A 25145-nucleotide genomic window follows, 5' to 3' on the forward strand; every position below is an offset into this window, starting at 1 on the left:
CACAAGAGTCATTTCTGTGTCGCACACAACAACCCACAATATAAAGTGAAATAAAACAGAAATTTGAGAGAGATTTGAAGTCAGGTAAATGCTGCCGCAAACCTGCAAAACACTAATCATATGCCAAACCCCAGAGTTAAATCACACATACACATGCATGTATAAATGATTACACACACACCTCCAAGCATGCTATTTATCTACCTTTACCTTTCACAGTGCCTGATCTTGCTCAAGGACAGTGTTATCATGGCTCGCTGCAGTAGTGTGTATGTGTCTTGTGCAGACATCTAGCAGTGCATGTAACCTCCGCTGTAATCAATCTCTACATAATGGCCTCATTTGGATCTAATTACCCACCTACCTTCCTGAAATGTGCTGAAAGCATCAAAAACACAAAACAGCCTGACAACATTACAGCACCATTACATCACCATTGCTCACCACACAAAATAACACTAGTGAACCATGTTTAAACCATGAGAACCTTGTGACTGGATTTAACCACAGCTATCATGGGACTGTAGCTGAAGTACTGCACAAGCCTGTGCTAACCAAACTGCAGTGCAACTTCAGCATTACTGCAACCAGTAATGTTCCTGGAATATTCTTTAGAATTACTGCAAGCTGTGTAGGAACACAACTCTGAACAAAAACAACAACAGCAAAAAAAAAAAAAAAAAAAATCTTACTGATCGATATACTGATAGAGAAACAGACAGACATTCACTTTGGTATTCCTGATAATTGTGTGTGGTTTTCACTCCCCAACACAGAGCTTCAAATAAACCAAAGTTATGCTGATCAGACAGCACACACAAATCAATCTTTGTCTCTGTCACTGTGGCGTTATGGGAAATTGATAGCTTTGACTTCCAGACTTTCTAACTTAAGAACACTGAACTTTCAGATTCAAAGAGAAAGAAAGACAACATAAAGAAAAGACTCCAATTACCCACTTTTAGCTTGCCAACCATTTTCCATGGGAGTTTGAAGCTGAAATTCATGTTATTCAGTCATCTGTAGCAGCTCACAAACTTCTATTTCTTGGAAGAGTCTTGATCTTGGGGGTTTGGTCTTGAAACTTATTAATATCACGTAAACATGGTCTTGAACTAGGTATAAAAACTAGGTCTTTGTTTGGATCATGGTCTTTGCTTTTGGCCTCGTACAAGGTAGGTCACAGTTATATATTGGTGGGAAATTCCATGACCTACAACAAGTGTCAGGCTGGGTCTTGTGGTTAGGTTGTTGTCTTTATATCTGGGCCTTGATGATTTAAGATTTGGTCTATTTTGGGCCTTGAGAGATTTGGGTCTTAAGGGATCACTAATTGGTCTGGTCCTTAGAAGGTCTGGCATGGGTCTATATCTGGGTCTGGGATTGGTCTGGATCTTAGGGGATCTGTATTTTATGGATGTAAGATGGTCTAGAGTCTTAGGGGTACTGGTGTTGGTTAGGGTATTGGTCTTATGGGGTCTGGATCACAGAGGATCTGTACTGTATGGGTGTAGGTGTGTCAGGAATCTATCTTAAGGTTCAGGGGCTCTGGTCTTGGCTTGGGTATGGGTTTTAGGGGGTCTGGGATTGGTCTCGATCTTATGGGATCCATTTTAATATGGGTCTAAGAAGGGCTCTAATTTATCTGGTCCATAGGGGGCCTGAAAATTCTTCATATCTGAGCTTAGAGGGATCAAGTATTGGCCTGAGTCTTAGGGGTCTGTTATTGGGCTGGCTTATACAGGGTCTGGTATTGGCCTATATCTGGTCCTTGTGGGGTCTAGCATTGGTCTCTAACAATCAGATAGAGTCAAAGAGCATGCAAATTTTGGCGTGCTGTTCGAGGGGAGAGCTCTAAGCTCGGAATTTGGCCCGATCCCAGTGTGCTCCCTCCGTATCCTTGGCTGGGATAGAAACCAGCCTACAGTGAGGAGTTGGGGTGGTGGAGGGATGCAGAAAACTGTCAAGGAACTTTGGGGGCCTGTTATTGGTCTGGCTCTTACAGGGTCTGGTATTGGTCTATATCTGGTCCTTGAAGGGTCTTGCATTAATCTGAACTGGATCGAGTTTCCACTGACTGCTGTGGTAATTCTGTCAACCAACATCACAGGTTCCCTTGTTCAAGACCAGCAAGGTTTTGGGGCTAGTTCGGAAGCAGGATTTGGGCACTGTATTTGGGCCTTGAGAGGACTGGTGTTGGTCAGAATCCTAGGGGTCTGGTATTGGTCTCAGTTGTAGGGGTCTATTGCACTGATCAGTGTGGACAAGAAGAACTGCTCTGAAATCAGCATTTCTACAGCAATGCTTGCGGTCCAGACCCTCATTGTGTCAGAAGTAACAGGCATGATGGAGTGTTATGTTGATGCGATAACAGTACTGGAATTGTAGAAGCAGAATGGAGTGCAAGCGCATGGCTCAGCTGAGCTTTAATAATGCATGCTGAAGCGTGGATTCATTTGATTCAGATACGCAGAGGCACGGTAACATCCAGCTGAACCGCACTGTGATCAGTGCATGTGATGAAGACAGATCATAATGCACCTCTCAAAATGCCCAGCATGAATTTCCCCTCTTTTTTTCACTCTCTACTGCTGGACAAATGCCAGTGAGAGAGTGGGGGATAGTGGATTCGGGGAAAAAAAAAAAAGGGAAAAAAAAATCTGTCACATCCTGTTTGCCACTCTCTTATCCTCGCTGTTATGTTTCACTTGCAATGTAATGGTTGTTTAATTTTGTTTATTCTATTTAACTGATGCATTTATTTATTGTTTGTTGAGAGGTTTGCAGTGATTGCTGGGTTACAGGAGGTGAAAGATAAAATTGCTATATGTGCATAAACAGTTTAGTGTACTGTTATCACATTTATCAGATTGGTTGACTATGACTATCAGTATTATTGCAACTTATTCTAGCTATGAATCACCCAAATAGATAAGAAGAGACCATCTGACTGGAATGTAAAGTGACCAACCACATTTTAGAAGAGGGTTTATCTGAAACCAATAATATAAATAAATAAAATAAATCCCTTAGGCTTAGGAGTCTCTGCAGATGGTTGTGTAAATTAGTGGAATATATGTGTAGACTTTGTGATTAGAATGTCAGTCCATCCTGAAGTAATAAACTATTTCACAGACATAACTTCAAAAGCTGAAAACATAGTTCTGCTTGTGGATGTGCTAATTGTGGATGTGCAAAACTGCTAATTTTATCCACCCATTACATTGTAAACACAAGTTTGTTTCCCTGTAGACTACCCTTTTTTTTTTTTTTTTTACTTATGAATCAGCCTAAATGGAAATCAGGAAGTGTTTTTTTTTTTTTTTTTCTCTCTATTAAAAATGTTCAAATTACATCCAAAATGTGCAGTGTTGGGGGGTCCCCACGGGTTTGAGAAGTCCTGCAATAGGGAAGAGCAAACTAAATTTTATGCATCTGGGGAAGTGACTACATGTAAAGGGGAATTTACAAGTGACTTTTTAGTCACTATCATGCACCTATGAGTTTGTGTGTGTATGCATCACCGAGTCACACACTCTTGAACCAGACATGTGCAGCAAAGTAAGAAAACTTCCAATACATGATTTACATGTTCACACTTACAAACAATGAGAGTAAAAGAGTATGCAAATTTTGGTGTTCTGTCCGAGGGGAGGGCTCTGAGCTCAGAATTTGGCCCGAACCCAGAGTACTCCCCCGTATCCTTGGCTGGGATAGGAACCAGCCAATAATGAGGAGTTGTGGAAGGATGCAGAAACTGTCGAGGAACATAAGTTAGTCGGCTATGTATATACTGTACATAGGCCTCCTCTCGTGCTGATTGGATAGACCATTTTAACGTGTTCCTCCAGAACTTTGTTAATAAAACATCATTAAACAGCACTTAAAATATTTTAAACAGCAATTAAAAACATAGACAGTGCTATTTTTTGCAGAGAAAAAGCTGCTTCAGGAATAAGTCTGTAGCTCTGTTCCAGTAAGTGACAGACATCATAATATCATAAGTGGTCAATTAGGATCATTCTTCATAAGGAGCAAATCTCCAAAAGATGCTCTGCACTAGGAGAGCCATAAAAAGCTAAGATTTGAAATAGAGCTTGTGTGACGGTCTCATTCTACCTGTAAAAAAAACAACTAATGTCACTTGTCAAGGTTAGAGCGCAAATGCAGTCTCTCTTTGTCTCTCTCTGTGTGTGTGTGTGTGTACACACAGCAAAAGGGCACAGGATCCATTTCCTCATGTTCCACTGTTTACCATGAAATGTAATCACATTCCTGAGTGACTTCCTTCCTATGATCATAGTTAGCTGTGCAAATACAAGCTCAACACGGGCATCTGGGTAAAAGTCACATGACAGCTCTTTAGGCATTTATCTTTTGTAATGTCATCTTTTAAAAAAAGGAGATCAATTAGAGAATGCCTACTACTACTACTACTACTACTACTACTACTATTTATTTACAATATTCATCAGAAACTAATAATACACTGTATTATTATTATTATTATTATTATTATTATTATTGAGTGTATACTATTATTTATTTATTTACAATAATCAACAAAAACTTTAAATAAAATATAATAATAATAATAATAATAATAATAATAATAATACATTGTATTTCATTATTTATTGTTAATAATAATAATAATAATTTGATTTATTGTTAACAACTACACCAACAATTTGAAATGTTAATATTATTATTAACAGACATGAACAAACCCCAAAACTTGCATAAAATATAAACTTGTATGGTAACACTTTAGTATAGGGAACATGTATCCACTATTAATTATGACTTTTCCCTCAATAAACTCCTAAGTTACTGCTTGTTAATAGTTAGTAAGGTAGTTGTTAAGTTTAGGTATTGGGTAGGATTGAGAATGTAGAATAAGGTCATGCAGAATAAGGCATTAATATGTGCTTAATAATTAATAATAAACAGCCAATATTCTAGTAATATGCATGCTAATAAAAGACCCTAAAATAAAGTGTTACCAATTGTATAAAATTTCAGTAAGTAACTCATTATGAAGTTTTTGAGCTATAAACCTGAATTACACCTCAATAATGCGCCTGTTTGTTTAAAAGAGGCATGTTTATTTATTTATTTATTTACTTCCTAAGCAAACTGACTTAATTTTGCCTGGCATACAATACAACTGCATTCAAAAAAATATCATAGACTTACATTGAAGCAGGGAACCGAGTCATATCTAGAGATTTGGAGCTCTTTCAGTGTGGACCAGTAAGCTACAACTTATTTTGTAGCTTTTCTACAAATGTCAACAAGTAGGAAAACAGTATTATGTTCTTGTCAGTGATTCATAATGAAATGTTTATCTGATGCTGAACACTGGCTAATTAGAAGGATGTTTAAAACACATAACACAATTGAATATTCTGAATTTATAATACAAATTTATAATATAAAAAGCTCAAGCATTTCTGTCTGTATGATCCTTAAAACCAGTCCTCTGCTGGCAGCAAAAGCCGCCCTGTGTCAAAGTACATTATCACTTACATCAATCATAAATTGTGACCAAATCTTTTATAGATTAAGAAACATGACATGCTGAGGGGGGAAAATGAAACAGCATCTTTCTCTTTTTTATCCCCCTTCATCTCATTTCAGGTTCTTATTTCAGTTCATCCTGGATGAGTCATTTCGCTCATTAGTGCTGCCAGTCACAGGGGTACGAGCAGGGGGTAATGAGGGTAATTAACTCAACAGACACACACAAACAGACTCAAACACACTCTCTCCCTTAGTATCGAAACCCACAAGGAAGGTCAAAAAATAGTCTGTACTGCCAATACTTTACACAAAAACAGCAGCTGAAATTAGATCAGAAGAAACAGGGAAACTAATAAACAGGCTGTAGTTTGCGTTTCCTGGGTTATATTGTCTACACCACATCCTCAAGAGTGGCCGAGGATATAGACACGCACACACATTTCTCCTGTGTGCTTGTCTGGCTATTTCAGGTGCCTTTTACTGTCACCGATTTTGGTCTTTGTGCAATTTCTCTATTTCTGTCCTGATTGATGTTGAAGATGAAAGAATCAAGACTGTGAGGTGAAGAGCACTTCGCAAGATAACAACAGAAGAATAATGTGGATAGGTGTGGAAGGATAGGGGTGTGTAACTAGCTTCAGATTTTAAAGAAAACACAAATAAACCTTAATGGCTCCATTCCCAGAACTTGTAGGGTGTTTGGTAAAAAGTATGTAGAGAATCACTTTTAAAGAACAGTTGGAGTCTGAGGCTGATTTGGAGCCTGGAGAAGTTTTGACATGCCCTGACATTTGTGCTTTTTTCAGTTGTTCATAAACATATTAATGACAAAAATGTCATTACACTGTATTCAGCACAAACTAGGCTACCATAATATATGAGGAACATGTATGTACATGTTTGTGTTTTTGAAGGAATAACGTTTATGCGTGGTTATTGAAAAAAACAAAAAACTTAAGTCACTGAAATAAGGCCAAAAAAATAATATTAAATCTGTGTTCACAAGACTTCTGGGTATTGGAGGTTGTAGACTAGAGTTTTTGCTTCAAAATTATGTAAAAATTATCCTTCCTACTCCTTCATATAAAACAATAGAGAGATTTAAATTTTCTAAAACATTTTTGGTCAAGAAACACAGTATGCGTGGAGGCATGAATCATCATGAATAATGGATGATTTACACCTGAGAAGACAAAAGAATTGCATAAAGAGCTCTAATGACCTGCATAAATAATGAGCTCTTTCAGTCAGGTAGGCTGTGAAAAAACCCCTCTGTGATCATATTTCAAAGCTTATCATGGTGTAAATCAAACATACAGAAAAAAAGCAATACTGTGAAATATTATTACAATTTAAAATAATGGTATTCTATTATATACTTTAAAATATAATGTATTTCTGTGATGCAAAGTGTCTGAACAATTATGTTACCTCTATGGCATTTTATATAGGCTTTTAGCTTAAAAGCATGCACATTTGGAGAAATATTGATGGATTCTCATATGTTTGTCAATTTTCTATACAGAGGAGTAATATTCAGGATTTATTGTCATCACTGTGAGTGCTGGATACTGTTTTCAATTCATACTTGAGGCCGGAGGGCGCTCTGTGCACCGTTAGTCCACAAATGCCTGCTAAAGAAGAATAGGCAATCCAGGAACTAACCGAACTAACAGAGGTCAGAGATCGCTGACTATGGCTATTCAAAACACTTTTAAAGACAATAAATACACGATTGAGACAATGTATTCATGTATTGCCTCAGTATTTGCGTCTGAATAGCGCTGGCTCCGTGGGCGTGGCCGCATTAGCGGATAATGAGCTGAATCACGGACTTCGGACATGGCTCTCTTTTCATACAGATTACATAAACAGAGAATTTTTGTTTTCGATTTGACTTACACGATTTAAAACCTGACATTTCAATGTTTCTTTAGACACAAGTCTAATTTTTTTGTGATAAGTATTCACTAAGTTCCAGTTCATTTTCTGAGAACTATCAGATTGGACTTCGTTCAGAGGGAGACGAGAGATCACGCATCATGTTAGTTTTCTTTATTTTGCAAAAAGCACAACATTTTGTTTTTACTGTGAGTGTACACAAATAAAAGAAGATATTCCACAGATTAAAATGGTGTATAGATCTTAATTGTATGTGCAACATTGACGGAGTATTTTGAGTCTCTTTCACACTGGTAAGAAAAAAACGCGGTGGTATCGCCGGCGATACCCTCAGACCTCAGAGTGTTAATCCAAAAACAAAAATTCTAAAAGTCGTAACTTCTTCCTGAGTCTCTCCATCAGTGTCCGACTCTGGTTTGAACAATGTAAGACTGAACACCGTTACTGACAGTCGTCATTTTGTCTGCGTGAGATTGTCCCATTTTGTTGTTGTTCAGCAACCGAAGCGCAAACTCCGCCCTCTTCTGGAAAGCAGCCGGGAGCAGCTAATTTGCATTTAAAGGGACACACACAAAAATTAGGTGTTTCTGCTCACACCCAAATAGGGGCAAATTTGACAAGCTATAATAAATGATCTCTAGGGTATTTAAGTTGAAACTTCACAGACACATTCTGGGGACACCAGAGACTTATATTACATCTTGTAAAAGGGGCATTATAGGTCCCCTTTAAAGAGTTTGAGCATTTAACGTGGCAGACGACAATGTATAATAAACTGAACAACATTGTGTGTTGGTGTGGACTCTATTATAGTTATCTTTATAGTTTTAGCTCTTGGTGTGAATGGGCCCTAAGTATTAGGCTATAGTAACAGGCTGTCAAAGTACAATAAAGTAAGGGTCAATGACACGTCAGATCACTATCATTCACTGTACTGGGCAAAAAAAGTCCAGTTGGCTACAGAGAATGTAGCACTTTACTGTTGTTTACTGGTTTGGTGTGGACTCCACAGGGGTCACACTGTGTAATCCAGTTAAATGTCTCAAGTCAGCCATCCCCCGGCATGGCAGCTGACCAATCCAATCGGCCCATAGTCGCCACAGCAACTGCACACACTTAAATACACTCCAGTCCTAAAACACACCATCTGTGAGATTACACGTCAAACTCCCATTAAACCCTGTTCTTACAGAAACTTACTGAAGGATCTGAGTTGATCGGATGTGAATCAGGGACGTTCTTTAACTAGATTTTATGAAGCTCAAGCTGATTTTAAATCAGATTTGTAGAGCAATGCATCTACAAATAAAGTGGTCACGTTACAAAGTCTCATCGCATTTACTCACACAGTGACACACCTCTGCTGTTATCTCTGATCTCTGCCTGTGTACGGAATGACATACAAGCACATGCTTACTGCTTACAGCATAGTATACACTGTATATTGGCTATTTTAAGAAAAAAAAAGTATACAAAAATATGTGCAAAATGCTAAAATACATGTTTTAACCTGCAACATGCTACATTATTGTAATAGGCTCAAGCCAAACGAGTCAAGAATGCGAGTAACATTAACTACTATACTTTCTTGTCTCACTGTTTTAAGGCCTGTTCACTACTACATTTTCAATTACTAAAACTATATTAACATCCATACCAATGCACAATATCGTTCTGTTTATTATGCAGGCATTACAGTTTATGTCGTTTGCCACTTTAAATGCTCGAGCTTTATAAAGTCGGATGGATTCTGATTGGCTGTTTGATCTGATGTTTTTATTGTTCATTAGCTGCAAAAACTTGTTGTGAAAGTGATTCCAATGATATTGTTTATCATTATAGTTGTGGTGTGAACTATTCTTTTACATTTAGAATGTTTTTTTAAAACTTTATCTTTATTGTTCCAGTTATGGTCCTTGGGGTGAACAGGCTTTTAGTGGACTATAAAAATTTAAGACATTTTAACAGTTGAGTCAGTTTAATAGAGATGCACCAATTATCCAATTATATTTGTGTTATAGCCAATAATCAGTAAATGGCCAATATTATAATCCTATATCCACCTTATTTTTAATGAAAAAGCAGGCACAGCCATTTGTACCTTGAATGTGTCTGGCTTCCGGTGTCATTCGCTTCAAGTTATTTTAGCCATACAAAAACAACACATTATGCAGCTTGGTATTGCAAACTGGTATTTCTTTTCATATTATTTTAATTTATTATCATATTCATAAACAAATTAGTTTGTAGCACAAATAGTTTTACTGTTTACTGCACTGCTGAAAAATAAGGTGGATACCATATACTCTTTGTTTTAGTGGACTATCGAAAGTAAAGGTTGATAGGAATGCACCGATAAGCTGATAATTATTTTTGTGTTATGGTCAATAAAAAAATGCCAATATCATAATTATATACCGTTTAGTCCAAATTAAATAAAAGTGAAAATAAATCATTTTAAATGTTAAAATTGAATTTAGGCATTACAACATTATAAATGAATTAAAAATTACATTTAACATTGTTATTAAATTATTACTGTTACTGAAAGATTAGGCTAACTTTAGGTGCTTAGATGAGGTAATAGTAATAATGGCAAATTCAAACATAAAAAAAAATAATAAAAAATAAAAAATAGGAAGAAATGGGGGGAGGGGACTTGCTAATGGTTGCTTTTGTCAGGTATCAGGTAAATTGATAAATGCAAATTATTTCTTAATTTACTACACATACTGCTGAGTACTGCTATTGACCACAAGGTGAATGTCTGCTGATTTTGGCATGTATGTACTCACTCATACTGTGATGCTGAGGGTTGGTAGGGGTGTGTGGTCCAGGTGAGGTTCTTCTCAACAGCTGTTCTCCTCAAGGCACTCATGACCTGTACACATCCAACAAATATATCCTTAACACAAAAGACAAGCCATTGTAAATGTCAAGCAATTGATACCTAAATCATTACTAAGAAATGCAACAGACAATCCAACAGAAACCACAGCATTCCAGTCAGCCAGCCAAATGTGCTGAACCAGTGTTATCTCCCAAATAGAGCAAGATAACATTCCACCATCCAAATCAGACGTGATCCAGGAATTGAAGGCAGAATGGTGAAGCATAATCCATAAAAAAAACATCATGTCATGAATCCACAAAAGCCAAATATGGTTACAAGTATTTAACGTCAAACGTTACGTCTATTTCAAGTATGCAGGTATCAACCACACCTAAAATTATGTCTGGAAGCAATAAATATTTGCACTTAAGTCATAATTACAAATGAATGATGCTGCCATAATGTGCAACAAAATAATTTTTTTTTTTTTTTTTTTAACTAGCTAAAACTGTAAGCCAAGTGCTTCTTTTTCCCCGCCCCTTTAAACCCCAATATGCATTATTTAACCGTGGCAGTGATACCCATCACCAAATCTCAACTGATATTATCAGTCTATATGTAAACAGCTCACTAGTTTCCAGTTATGCATATTTTCAATGTGCTGTAGCCACCTAGCTGTCAAAAAGCCACTAAAAATGAGTGTCTCCAAGAAGACTTTTAAATATTTTCAGGGACAGGAAAAGTGATATTCTGATGAATAATATCAGAACAAACCTTATTTATTTGTAATAAATGTTTTAATCACTGTCAATGATTATTTATTGCATTATTGTTTTAAAGACTAATAAAATGTTTAACATTGTTAAATATTCGGTACCAGTGTCAGGGTTATGTTTAGTTATTTGTTTAATTTGTGCTTTAGGGTTGTTTACACGATAAAAATGTACTAAAAACCGAAAGGTTTTTCTCTTTGCATTTTTCGCATACAGACAACAAACTGTCACAACGATCCCCATTCACATGGACCTGCGAAAACAATTAAAAATGCTGTATTATTCATGCCAGGCCAATAGTTGCCGATGTCACTTTGTAAAGAAATATTACACGCCTACAGATTGAACATGTAATGCGCATGACGTCACGGTTTTCACAAATTCAGGTTTTTGTAGTTTACACGGAGGTGACAACGGTATAGTTTCCAAAAACTTGCACGTTGACATCCTTTTTAAATGTTTGCGTTTCCAGGCCCCCAAAATGTGAATGAACGGCCAAAACGCATTTAAAAATATTCTGTTTTTAGTTGAAAATGGTGTTGTGTAAGTGGCCCCTTAGTTTGGTTTTGATCTGTTCCCATTTTGCCTGAGTTCCCTGGCATTGTTGGTTCCGGTTGTTAATTAGTTAAACACCTGTATACTATTCTGTTGATTATCCTCCCTTTTATATAGACCTTATGTAGCCCCGCCCCTTTTCAGCGCTGCGCTCGTTGTCTTTTGACTTCCGGCTTGTATTTTCCACAGCTATCTTATGTATTTATGAATGAACTGCTCATTTTAAAATCTTCCCGGTCTACTGACATTTGTTAAGACATCTGCTTTAAACATAACAATGCTCATGATAACTTTCATTAACTCTACAACACGTAAATCCACTTCACCAGCTAATTATTCTTCAACAGCGATGCCATAGAAATATACAGGGCTACTGCAAAAACGGAAGTTCAAAGACAATATTCTAAAGATGGCGGTGCGCATGTTTCTCTGGAAAATAAGGTCTATAAGCCTTCATTTCATTCAGTTCTTTGTCTGGTCTCGTTTATGTTTGTGGTTGCATTTTCTGTGTATTCTAGAGTATTTGTAATTAAAGATTGTTCTAGTTGGATTCTCTATCATCATGTGCTTCATTACAGCCACATTCATTCAAACTATTTTAAAAGACTGGAATGGACTCTTTAAAGTTTTTTCATATTTTCATAAAAAATTAATAAATAAATAAATAAATAAATAAATAAAAATAATAATAATAATAATAATAATAATAATAATAATATAGCCTATATTTAAAACTCTATACTGTGTATTATATTCCACAAACAAACACTTAACTGCGTGACTGTTTGTAATGCAACGGCTGAGAGAGTGACTGCAAATTTGACATAATTCTCTCTTTTGACAACTGTAATCAATCTCTCTATATTTTTTTGGAAATTCGTGGAAATGCTATCATGGATTTTTTCTTTTGCTGTTGGAGCAAATGGAAATACAAAAATAAGAAGACGAGCAGAACACTGCTGCAGGTCAGTAGGGAAATTATTCAGAAAAGAAAAGAAAATATATTTCTAGGACCATTTCAGCAGGATCAATATAATTCATGTTAACGTAGAGAACATAATTCGTTGTTTTAATAAACTCACAGCCCAAAAACGTAGTAATAATCTGCATCCTTATGAGTAACTGTACAAGTGCGTTGAACACTGACACTGTTACCGAAAATGCTGTAATAAGTGGAAGACTTCTTGCCCAGCTCTAAACTGATTAATGTGGACAATTATGCAATAAGATATTATAAACATTTACATTTTGAATATGTATTGTGAAAGTAAACTTACTATGTAGTAAACTTATCTATTATATTAATTTCTGACACTATTTAGACAGACATCTTTGTAAAATATAAACATACTGTTCAAATGAATATACTGTATAAGAAGTTTTATGTGATTATTGTTATTTTATTTATTTAGATTTTTTTGGGTGGAGGCTATTAACAAAACAATGTAAATTTATTTTCCAAATTTCCAGTTTCACTTTCAGTAAAACGTCCACTTTAAGTCTCTATGATATTCTGGACTCTAGATACGGCCATAACTCTATGGGACTTTTCACCCATTATACACTCTAAAAAATGTTGGGTTAAAAACAACCCAAGTTGGGTTGAAAATGGACCAACCCAACGACTGGGTTGTTTTAACCCAACGGTTGGGTTAAATGTTTGTCCAACCTGCTGGGTAGTTTTATTTAACTCAACTATTGTTTAAAAATTACTGTATTGCTTGCTTAAAATTAACCCAAAGTATGTTGTAAATGAACATTTATTAATATGTTTAATAAATGAACATTAAACAATAAACATTTATTTAACTGCTTATTAATAAATGTTCACACTCTAAAAAATGCTGGGTTAAAAACAACCCAAGTTGGGTTGAAAATGGACAAACCCGGCGATTGGGTTGTTTTAACCCAGCGGTTGGGTTAAATGTTTGTTTAAAATGAACCCAAAATAGTTGGGAAATTAAAATTTATTATAACATTTATTTAATATTTTATTAATATAAATTTAATAGTTTAATAGTTTATTAATATACATTTATGAATAAGCAATTTAATAAATGTTTATTGTTTAATAATTATTCATTGAACATTAATAAATGTTAATTTCCAACATACTTTGGGTTAATTTTAATTAAGCAATACAGTAATTTTTAAACAATAGTTGAGTTAAATAAAACTGCCCAGCAGGTTGGGCAAACATTTAACCCTACCGCTGGGTTAAAACAACCCAATTGCTGGGTTTGTCCATTTTCAACCCAACTTGGGTTGTTTTTAACCCAGCATTTTTTAGAGTGCACCTTTTGATTATTATTGTTGCCTCCAGTAATTATATGTCCGATTTTTAATTTCCAACCTATTTTGGGTTCTATTTTGGGTTTAAGCCAGCCATATAGTAATTTTTAAACAATAGTTGAGTTAAATAAAACTGCCCAGCAGGTTGGCCAAACATGTAACCCAACCACTGGGTTAAAACAACCCAATTGCTGGGTTTGTCCATTTTCAACCCAACTTGGGTTGTTTTTAACCCAGCATTTTTTTAGAGCGTATCATCCACCAGGCAAAAGTAATCTGATTGCTCATAAAAGTATCAGCACACCTCTCCTCAACAGCCAGAAGCTGACAACTAACTAACAAACAGAGCATTTTTAAGTGACACATAGAAAGTCAACAATCTTTGGGAAGTCAACCAAAAATGGCTTACTTATTGTCTCTGAACATTAACCTGGGATAGAAGAAAGCAAGAAAGCAAGAAAGCAAGCAAGAAAGAAAGAGCTAAAAGCAAAGTTAAGAAAGTTAAAAGCTTTTAAAAAGTGGTCTATTACATAAGACCCAATGGTAGCTTATCTCCTCGCCCTGAGCCAAACACAAACATTCATACACAGCGATGATATCAGGACTGTAGCATCAGGCTCGCTTTCGTGACCCAGTGTGAGAGAGCTAACCGTTACTCCCACCCTTCCTGCCTTTTCTTATTTTTCCTGTCTCACTCCTTCATTTAGGACGACTAATAACCCCTCTCACTTACACACCACCACCCCTGCCTCCTGCAGTCTCCATTCACCATAGTAGAGTAATGATCACTTTCATTGTGTGTGTATGTGGATGATAGTAATGGGACGGCGGCGAGAGGAGGTAATCACTGTAATAAGATGATGCAGACCGGGTGGAGGTGACAGGAAATGATAAGGGTCGACCCGTGATGGGAAGAAGATCTCTCCCTTCACATGCTTGTGTGATGAGCAAACTTTCAGTTGAAGGAATAGTTCACCAAAATATGAAAATTTGGTCATTTATTATGTATTAACCTCAGTCTTTAGCATTCAATGAAAGTACAAAGTGACCAAAAATGTCAAAAACAAATGTGCCGTACAAGTAGTCCATAACTGTTGATTTAGTATAAATGAGATACTACTATAGATTTTATCAATATTGAATTAGTTATTTTTCATTTGAATGTTTTAGTAATTTCATTGTTTGTTTGTTTCTGTCAAGTTTTTTTTTTTTTTATGTCTACAAAGTTTCAGAAATTTAATTTCTGTTTTAGTCACAGAACATCAAATAAAACTAAATGAAAAATAGAAATGTTGGAAACTAGCTGGAAAAACGTTCTTTAATATTTAATTTTTATTGTTTTAATTTCAATTTAAGTTTTATTTCTTTTATTTCAGGTAATGAAAATGTTTTCAAAAACATGGAACCAACAAGATTACAATTTCTAGGAACTTTTAATGTTTTATATTTATAAGATTTATATTTATAATTCTTATCCTGATACAACAGAAAAAAAAAAAAAACTTTTCACTGAACAGTGGCTAAATTTCCTCACATAAAGCTATTGTTGGAAGATTTTTAATACTGCATTCAAGTCATACAAATTTGTATAGTTCTTTTTGTCTTTCTTTTTGTCCATCCTTTTTTAGCTTGATCTGTTTTCATTGTATGTAAAAGCGTGACCAATATTCAAAACATCTCCTTTTGCATTTCATGGAAAAATAATAAAAAGTCACATGGGTTTGGAACACTATTAGGGTGAGTAAATGATGACAGAGTGTTCATTTTTGGGTGAACTATCCATTTTAGATCAGATGGAAGACAGCAAGAGAACACCAGCCAGGTGAGCAAGTGTGAGATAGAGGGGAACGCTGGAAAAGCTGGTCTTAATGCTGGGATTACTGTGGCCATATGTTCACATGATCTGGGCTGTCAATGGCATGACACAAAGAGGAACAACCATATGAGAGTGAACTTAAACTAGTACATTCAACACAACCACACCACCCAGGCACATTATACTCGGTTTAACATTTGAATATGTGTGTGTGTTTGTGTGTGGGCTGACCGCCTCGTTTTGAGCCAGACAAGTTCTCTCTGCCAGTGGGCATCAGTACCAGCACCGGCCGCCCCTCAGTGCCAGGGCAGGAGCTCAGGAATGTAGAGACCTTTAGCACTGTGTGTTTACATTCATGTGGATCTCATTTTTTGGAGTTAGTCAGTAGCTTTGAGCTATACGTTGAATATTTTTATAATAATTTTACTTATTAATTTCTTAAAGGTGCCCTCGAATGAAAAATTGAATTTGTCTTGGCATAGTTGAATAACAAGAGTTCAGTACATGGACATAAAGACATACAGTGAGTCTCAAACTCCATTGTTTCCTCCTTCTTATATAAATCTCATTTGTTTAAAAGACCTCCGAAGAACAGGCGAATCTCAACATAACACCGACTGTTACGTAACAGTCGGGGTGTACGTCCCCAATATTTGCATATGCCAGCCCATGTTCCCAACATTATAAAAGGCATTAGACAAGGACAGCCAGTATTAACGTCTGGATCTGCACAGGTGAATCATCAGACTAGGTAAGCAAGCAAGAACAATAGCAAAAAATGGCAGATGGAGCAATAATAACTGACATGATCCATGATATCATGATATTTTTAGTGATATTTGTAAATTGTCTTTCTAAATGTTTCGTTAGCATGTTGCTAATGTACTGTTAAATGTGGTTAAAGTTACCATCGTTTCTTACTGTATTCACGGAGACAAGACTGTCGTTATTTTCATTTTTAAACACTTGCAGTCTGTATAATTCATAAACACAACTTCATTCTTTATAAATCTCTCCAACAGTGTAGCATTAGCCTAGTAGCATAGATCCATTTGAGGGTTATATTAGCTGTGTAAACTTTGTTTAGGTACTGTTTAAGGCAAGCGCGAGCTCCGTGGGTGGAGAGCACGAGATTTAAAGGGGCCGCACAGCATAAATCGGCTCATATTTAATGATGCCCCAAAATAGGCAGTTAAAAAAATTAATAAAAAAAAAATCTATGGGGTATTTTGAGCTGAAACTTCACAGACACATTCAGGGGACACCTTAGACTTATATTACATCGAGTAAAAAAAACGTTCGATGGCACCTTTAAAGATCATGGTTTTCTATTGCTGTGATTTTATGTGAGCAGTGTTGGGGGATGTTACTTTTAAAAGTAATGCGTTAAAATATTGTGTTACTCCCTAAAAAAAGTAACTAATTACATTGCTTAATTTTTTAATAAGAAAAACGTCGGTAACACTTTATTTTAAGGTCATTTAACTAGTTGCTTATTAGCATATATATTACTAGAATATTGGCTATTTATTTGTACTTATTAAGCCCATATTAATGCCTTATTCTGCATGACCTTATTCTACATTCTCAATCCTACCCAATACCTAAACTTAACAACTACCTTACTAACTATTAATAGTTTATTGAGGGAAAAAGTCATAGTTAATAGTGAATATGTGTTCCCTATACTAAAGTGTTAACAAAAGTTCTATTTTTTGGCAAATATAAAGGCCCTTTCACATCAAAAAGAGAAATAAATAAGCCATGTTCACATTATTCTTGAACTACAGTAACCATTCATGTTTACACAGTGCACACAACACTTCTGCACTCTGATTTCTCTCAACATGGGGACAGGACAGGTGTCAGTCTATAAATGGGAAAACAAAGTAACTTGCGTTACTTGTTTGAAAAAGTAACTCAGATATATTGTTGTAAATTTAAAAAGTACTGTGTTTTTACTTTACTAGTTACTTGAAAAAAGTAATCTGATTACGTAACTTGCGTAATGCGTTACCCCCAAAGCGTCTCGCCTTTGTGCCAGTAAACACGTCATCAGAGAGGAAATGAGATGTCAATGCAAGAGGGAGGGGAAGATATTTTGATTAAAAAAATTATGAGGGCACATTAAAGGATTAGTTTCAAATACAATTTTCCTGATAATTTACTCACCCTCATGTCATCCAAGATGTCTTTCTTTCTTCAGTCGAAAAGAAATGAAGGTTTTTGATAAAAACATTCCAGGATTATTCTCCTTATAGTGGACTTCAATGGACTCCAGACGGTTGAAGGTCAAAATAACAGTTTCAGTGCAGCTTCAAAAGGCTTTAAACGAAACCAGACGAGGAATAAGGGTCTTATCTAGTGAATTGATCGGTCATTTTCTAAAAAAATATAACTGTACATGCTTTATAAACACAAAGTATCGCCTTGAACGTACTTCCACTTTCCGCATTCTTCAAAAAGCTTATGCTGTATGTCCTACGCCTTCCCTATTCAACTTAAGGAAAAAAAGGAAACTTGCGCCGCGTTCGTTCCGTAAGTTGAATAGGGAAGGCGTAGGACATACAACATAAGCGTTTTGAAGAATGCGGAAAGTGGAAGCACGTGCAAGGTGAAAATTTGTGTTTATAAAGCATATACAGTTATATTTTTTTAGAAAATCACCGATCGTTTCGCTAGATTAGACCCTTATTCCTCATCTGGTATCGTTTAAAGCCCTTTGAAGCTGCACTGAAACTATAATTTTGACTTTCAACCGTTCGGAGTCCATTGAAGTCCACTATAAGGAGAATAATCCTGGAATGTTTTCATCAAAAACCTTCACTTATTTTCGACTGACGAAAGAAAGACATGAAAAAAAATGTATTTGAAAGTGGACTAATCCTTTAATTAAAATAATTATGATATGCAGGAGCAAATAATTTATAATATTGCTATATTCCACAAAAGAAAAAGAAAAAAATTGTCAATTTTGATTTCATGGTGACTTTCATGAAATGTTTTGAACCAGGGATTAAAACAAACTGAACTGAACTTTTCAATTTAGGATTTAAGCAGTTTAAATCAGCGATGCTATCTGCACTCATATACAAGTTATGACATCAGCAGTGGGCACAAAACCACAAAGATCCAATCAATTCCCTGCCTACATTTTTTACTTGTTCGAGAAGCTCTTTCACTCGGTTATGCCTTATAATGTATGTATGTATGTGTGTGTGTGTGTGTGTGTTTTCGGGGTAGAACTATTACAACTTCCGTTTCATGCTGAATTTAAACTAGGGATGCACAATATATCGATCACCATATCTGTATCCATAATCCATGTATATAACAATGTATAATCCATATTTTGATGATTTCATCTCAATAAGAAAATTTGGTTGATATATTAAAGCTGATAAATAATGGATTACTTCCTTTAGCTGAGACACTTTAGATACACACTGTTCGCCATGATGGTTTTGAATTGCTTGAAATATGATTGGAATCACTGGAATCATGGGAAAATACAGTTAAGTGCAACCTGTGCAGCATAAGACTGTCATATAGGCTACATACAATCATAATCAAAACACTACTGTAAAAGAATGCTGTGAATTCTTTGTACGCCCATGTTTTAGCGCGTGGTTACGGGAAGAGCGCATCCACAAAGTTACACCTTCATGACTACAAGTTCACTTGTGCAATTGAAGCCTTTTGTTTTGTGCCATATTAAGTTGTGTGTATATATATATATATATATATATATATCATATAGAATGCATTTCGTTGAGTTTATTAATTTGCTAACAAAGTGCTTCATTTTCCAGGTGTTCATCAAGCTCTTCAGCTTCAGCACATGCAGCTCAAACAACAATGCTGTTATTTGTACCATAGTGATTTTAGAAGTTTCTTTTTCAAAAACATTGATGCATTATTAATAATAGCTAGAATTTTTATTTTTCTCACATCATTTTCATCAACAATATAGTTTGATTTTGAATTTTTATACGTAAGTTATGTTGTCCAGTGACTTGTTTGCATCTATTTATGGAATTATTTTATTTATTTGTAAGGCAATAGATTTTTTTAAAGGTCCCGTTCTTCGTGATCCCATGTTTCAAACTTTAGTTAGTGTGTAATGTTGTTGTTAGAGTATAAATAAAATCTGTAAAATTTTAAAGCTCAAAGTTCAATGCCAAGCGAGATATTTTATTTAACAGAAGTCGCCTACATCGAACGGCCAGTTTGGACTACATCCCTCTACTTCCTTCTTTAATGACGTCACTAAAACAGTTTTTTGACTAACATCCGCCCACAGGAATACACAAGAGTTGCGTTTGTAGAGTGTGTTTGTCGCCATGTCGTCGAAACGCTGTTATTTTCATCCCGCAGTCCAATCAGTCTGATCAGTCTGATTCCGGCTCAAATTGATAGGGTAAAATTAAAGACATGTTTACAATAACACTGAGCGCATGCATCTCCACGTTATGGTAAGAGGCGTGACCTTTCCGGGCAAGATGCGCTAAACTGCTGTCGAATCACAACACAGGAACCGCTGGCACAATCAGAACTCGTTACGTATTTCTGAAGGAGGGACTTCATAGAACAAGGAAGTCATCAGCCCGTTTTTATGACAGTGGAAACAGCGGTATACAGATAAGTAAATTATGTGAAAAATACTGTGTTTTTTTACACGCGAAACATGAACACATGTTATATTGCACACTATAAACACAATCAAAGCTTCAAAAAAAACACGAAAAACGGGACCTTTAACAAAGAAAGACGGCCATACTAGTGTAAAATTAATTGTAAAACTTTGGTTCAAAGTAGGCTACTGTACTGTATATGTTTTGATTTATGTTGAAGTGCTTGGGTTTTAATGGTGAGACTGTAATCAGGCTCTCAAAAATCATATAAAAATTTGGATTTGGATTTGGATTTAGATTTATCGGCGAATATATTGGTTATCGGCTTTCTAATATAAAGAATTATCGTTATCGGTATCAGCCAAAATTTTCACATCGGTGCATCCCTACTTTAAACTGCATAAATTGTAAGTTGCGAACAATTCACAAATCAGTTCTTTCAAACCATTCATTTTAATCATCAGTCAATTGTTTGATAAACTGTTTTAAAAGTTACAGGTTTTTATAATATATATTATATACACACACACACACTTAGCCCAAATGGCAAGCAATAACATGACAATGGCAATGTCTGTGTTTCTGGGTTAGAGGAAGTGCTTCGTGAAAAGTAATAATTGCTTCCTACTCCAGTGCCCACCAGAGAACTATCTAATGCACCAGCTATGAAAGCTTTGCTCCATTTTGTTGCCATGGCACATCCTCCCCCACACACACAGGAAGTGATCTATCCTTATCTGTGGGTTAAACCAGTTGAGTTCACCATCATCGCCCCTCTTCCTCTCCAGCTGATGTCATCCATCAAACATCTGTGTGTGTTTCAGCTATTAGATTGCCTCTTCTTTCATTTACAGCAGTTAGAAGCACGTTAAAGGCTTCAGGGATGCTGATGTGACTGTCTGGGGGTTTCGGGCTGTTTTGATCTCAGTTTTCTTTTTTATTAACTAAATCTTAGCCATTATCTTTTAGTTTTATTACAAACCATCCCATCATTCATTTTTACTGGGACAATGATTTAAGGGATAGTAATTCTGTCATCATTTACTCACCCTCAAGTTGTTCCAAACCTGTATGAATTTCTTTCTTCTGCTGAACACAAAAGAAGATATTTTGAAGAATGTCGGTAACCAAAAAGTTGATGGTAGCAACTGACTTCCATAGTAGTCAATGTGGCCCATCAGCTGTTTGGCTAACGACATTCTTCAAAATAATTTTAAACAAAGGTGGGCTTAAAATGTACACTTGTACCTTACAAGTCCACTCCAGTGTTTTCAAGTTTGCGTAAATTGATTTTTATCAGTTTATGACAAAACATATTATTACACTTTAAAAATTGCTGGGTTAAAAACAACCCAAATTGTGTTGAAAATGGACACACCCAGCAATTGGGTTGTTTTAAATGTTTGCCCAACCTGCTAGGTAGTTTTATTTAACCCAATTATTGTTTAAAAATTACTATCTAGCTGGCTTAAAATGAACCCAAAATAGTTTGGAAATTAAATATCAAACACATAATTACTAGAGGCAACAATTATAATCAAAAGGTTAACATTTATTAATAAGCAACTGTATAAATGTTTATTGTTTAATTATTATTTGTTAAACTTATTAATAAATGTTCATTTATTAAACATATTAATACAAATTAATTTCCAACATACTTTGGGTTCATTTTAAGCAAGCAATACAGTAATTTTTAAACAATAGTCGAGTTAAATAAAACTACCCAGCAGGTTGGGCAAACATTTAACCCAACTGCTGGGTTTGTCCATTTTTATCCAGGCATTTTTTAGACTGTAGTTTTTAGATGAGAGATTAGCTATTGTTCAAATTAATACCTGCTAAATTGGAAACATATCAATAAGAAATTACCATATTAGGTCAATATTAGCAGTTTAACATCCATATATGGGACTTATTTCATACATTTTTTTCTAAACCAGGTTACAAAAGTATTCAACAGTTACACAGTTAATTATCTGATTTCACTAAAAAAATATGGACAAAAACAATAGACTATTATATTGGCTATACATAAACTATTGATCACATTATCAATATCTGTGAAGATGCTGTAATGTATGCTGATTGTGTCTTCTGCCTGCTAATGCACCACAATTTCCCTCATGAGATCAATAAAGTACATTATCTAATAAATTCTTCTAATTGTAAGTACATTTATGTACAATATCAAATTGTTTTAAGCTTAAACATGAATGTATGGTTTTGTTTATCTTAATTTAACTGACATTTTTCCAGCGCATTTTTCCATTTTTTAATGAGGGAAACTTGTTTCTTGCAGATTTCACACATGTACTGGACGTTCTTTGCTCTGGATCACACACATATTCACTTACAGCTGTGAAAGTCTGTTTAAATGATATTTAGGAGGGCTCTGCTCTATATAACAGGACAGTGATGTGTGCGGTCAGCACATGCACATGTGAAACACACAGCTCAGCAGAATGTGAGAGACGCGAGAGCATGAAAACACACTCACCTAAACGCTTTAAATAGGATCTGCACTGATTTATATAAGCTACACTGACAAAATGCATCAATTATGATCAGTTAGTAATGCAATATACTTAATGAGGCAGTGATTCATGAGGTGAGCTGTATCAAACGGTACATAAATTGAATATTTGCATTGCACTTCAACGTATTTCAAAGAATACTGTGTTATTACTTTGGTAAATAATAATAATAATCATAATAATAAAGGTAGTACCACTACAGTACTTTTGGTATGTGAAATTTTCAGGAAACTAACTTAACCTATTTCAGTAGTTTCCTACAATACAGCATTCCGCATAAAATGTGATTTTAAATCGGAATATATTTGTTTTGTGGGTTTCAAATTTTATAAAACAACAATAAAGTCATGAAAATCTTCTCCATAATTTAAGTATCAAGGCGTTCGGGACACCTCGTGATCGACAGCACGCTCAGCCAATCAACGCTCAGCATCTGTTTTCTCAACCAATCAGCGTGTGTCATTTGTGTTTATGAACAGCCCATCAGCATCAATCCTGCTGCTGGGAGGCCGTCCGAGCGTTTGGCTCGCTAGGCCTCATTGAATACAATTATAAACAACTTTAGAGCAAATAAAGCAGTATTTCTCTCTGTTAGAGTTAATAGACACGTACAATCAAGCACACCGCCCTATCTCCATTGTTTAAACTCCCTCTAGCAGCCGTTCTGACTCTGAGGGGCTCAAACTGCCCCGCTAGCGCTACTTTAGCACAGCAAACACACATAACTTCACACTGATCAATATCTCCCGATCACACTTGATCAATAATAAGCGTTTACCTTTGTAGCTCGCGTCCGCGCTCCGCTTACATCCCTTTACCCAGTCCTGTGGTGTAAATGCGAGCGGAATACACGCATTGTCCGGCATCAGGAAGTCCGCGGTGTTCCCGCTGAAGTGAGTGAGCGCGTGCGCTCGCTATGGAAACCCCTGCAGCAGCAGCTCAGGTGCTCGCGCGCCGCCCGACAGACACTGCCCACATCATCACAGTGCAGCAATCATACAGTCACATACCTGTGTGTGATGACTGTCGTTTCTAGCGCTTCTGTGCATATACATTACTATATAATGCATTTAAGCAGTAAGTTCAGCATGCATTACTTATAATGTCACATGATTATTATTATTTTAAAGCCAGTATAGATAGTGTATTAGTGATAAGTATTATGCCCTTAAAACAAAACACTTGGGTAAAGTTGGTTTTATATTCGCACATTCGGACATCCGTATTCAATAGCCTTGTTAATCACACTACATTGGACATTCAGTGGACATTCACAAGTAAATATGCCATTAAAACAATACTTGCCTATTTTGATCGACTGTGAAAAATGTAAGTTGACAAACGTTGGTTGTCAATATCATGTCGCTGCTTAAAATTCGCAAACATTAATTTATTGCACATTTATTGGAAAGTTTGAATTTATCAGAAGTCCGAATGTGCGAATATAAAACCAACTTTACCCAAGTAAACAAAATCACTTATGCGACAGTATACACTGCTCTCCAAAAGTTCGGAAACGCCCTAGAAAAGTGGAGTTTTGGACAATATTGGCATGAATCCTTTTTAATTTGTGATAATTTTGCATTGATAAGGGACAACACAAACTATAAAAACATATTTTATTATATAAACTGTGACCTAACTCTGACCTAAACTGTGTTCTAATTGGTTCATTGTATTCTAAACTTAATTGGCAATCATTTGTTGAAGTTATTAAGGTGTGCTGCTGACCCAAAAATCTTTTACAAACCTGGGCCAAGTTTAAACCAGTAACCAGGCATCACAGCTGGCAAAGGGGCATGTCTGACTTTGACATGTAGCCTATATATTGCCATTATTATGTAATCAAAATGAAAATTATTATTGGTGGTCTTCAATGATAATGTCAAGTTACTTTAATGTATTTGCACCAAAAAATGATAAGGATTTATGCTGATATCGTCCAAAACCACACTTTGCCAGGGGTGTTTCCAAAATTTTGGAGGGCAGTGTATACAGTATTGGCTGATAGGAAGGGATGTTTCTGAAATGTTTTTTTTTTTTTTTTTTTTTTTTTTTTTGATAAAATTTGTTTTGTGATTTTGATTTATTCTTTAAAAAAAAAAAAAAAAAAATTAATGATGCTATTTCTTGGTGTGTTAGTTTACAAGTACCATGATGAGCTTCTTACTTAGAACAATTTAAAAAGTAATGAGTCCATCTGGTGGCCATTATATGTAACTGCAACGCTTATTTCAACTGTTTGAACGCTTTTTAAACACTTTAGTGTACATTGTT

The 25145-nt window shown here is 35.6% G+C and overlaps 1 protein-coding gene across 1 annotated transcript in view; it reads right to left on the reverse strand.

The window, feature by feature from the left end:
* The window catches only part of usp6nl (USP6 N-terminal like), a 74615-nt gene extending 50716 nt beyond the window's left edge, over positions 1 to 23899 (reverse strand). The window contains exons 1-2 of the mRNA XM_048157461.1: positions 23647 to 23899; positions 10224 to 10309 (exon numbers count right to left, since the gene is read on the reverse strand). Of these exons, the coding sequence (XP_048013418.1) occupies positions 10224 to 10227 (4 nt within the window). The 5' untranslated portion in view covers positions 10228 to 10309; positions 23647 to 23899. The remainder of the gene's footprint in view (positions 1 to 10223; positions 10310 to 23646) is intronic.
* Positions 23900 to 25145: the final 1246 nt, after the last annotated feature.

This window comes from Megalobrama amblycephala, linkage group LG14 (genome assembly GCF_018812025.1).
Source record: "Megalobrama amblycephala isolate DHTTF-2021 linkage group LG14, ASM1881202v1, whole genome shotgun sequence".
NCBI lineage: Eukaryota > Metazoa > Chordata > Actinopteri > Cypriniformes > Xenocyprididae > Megalobrama > Megalobrama amblycephala.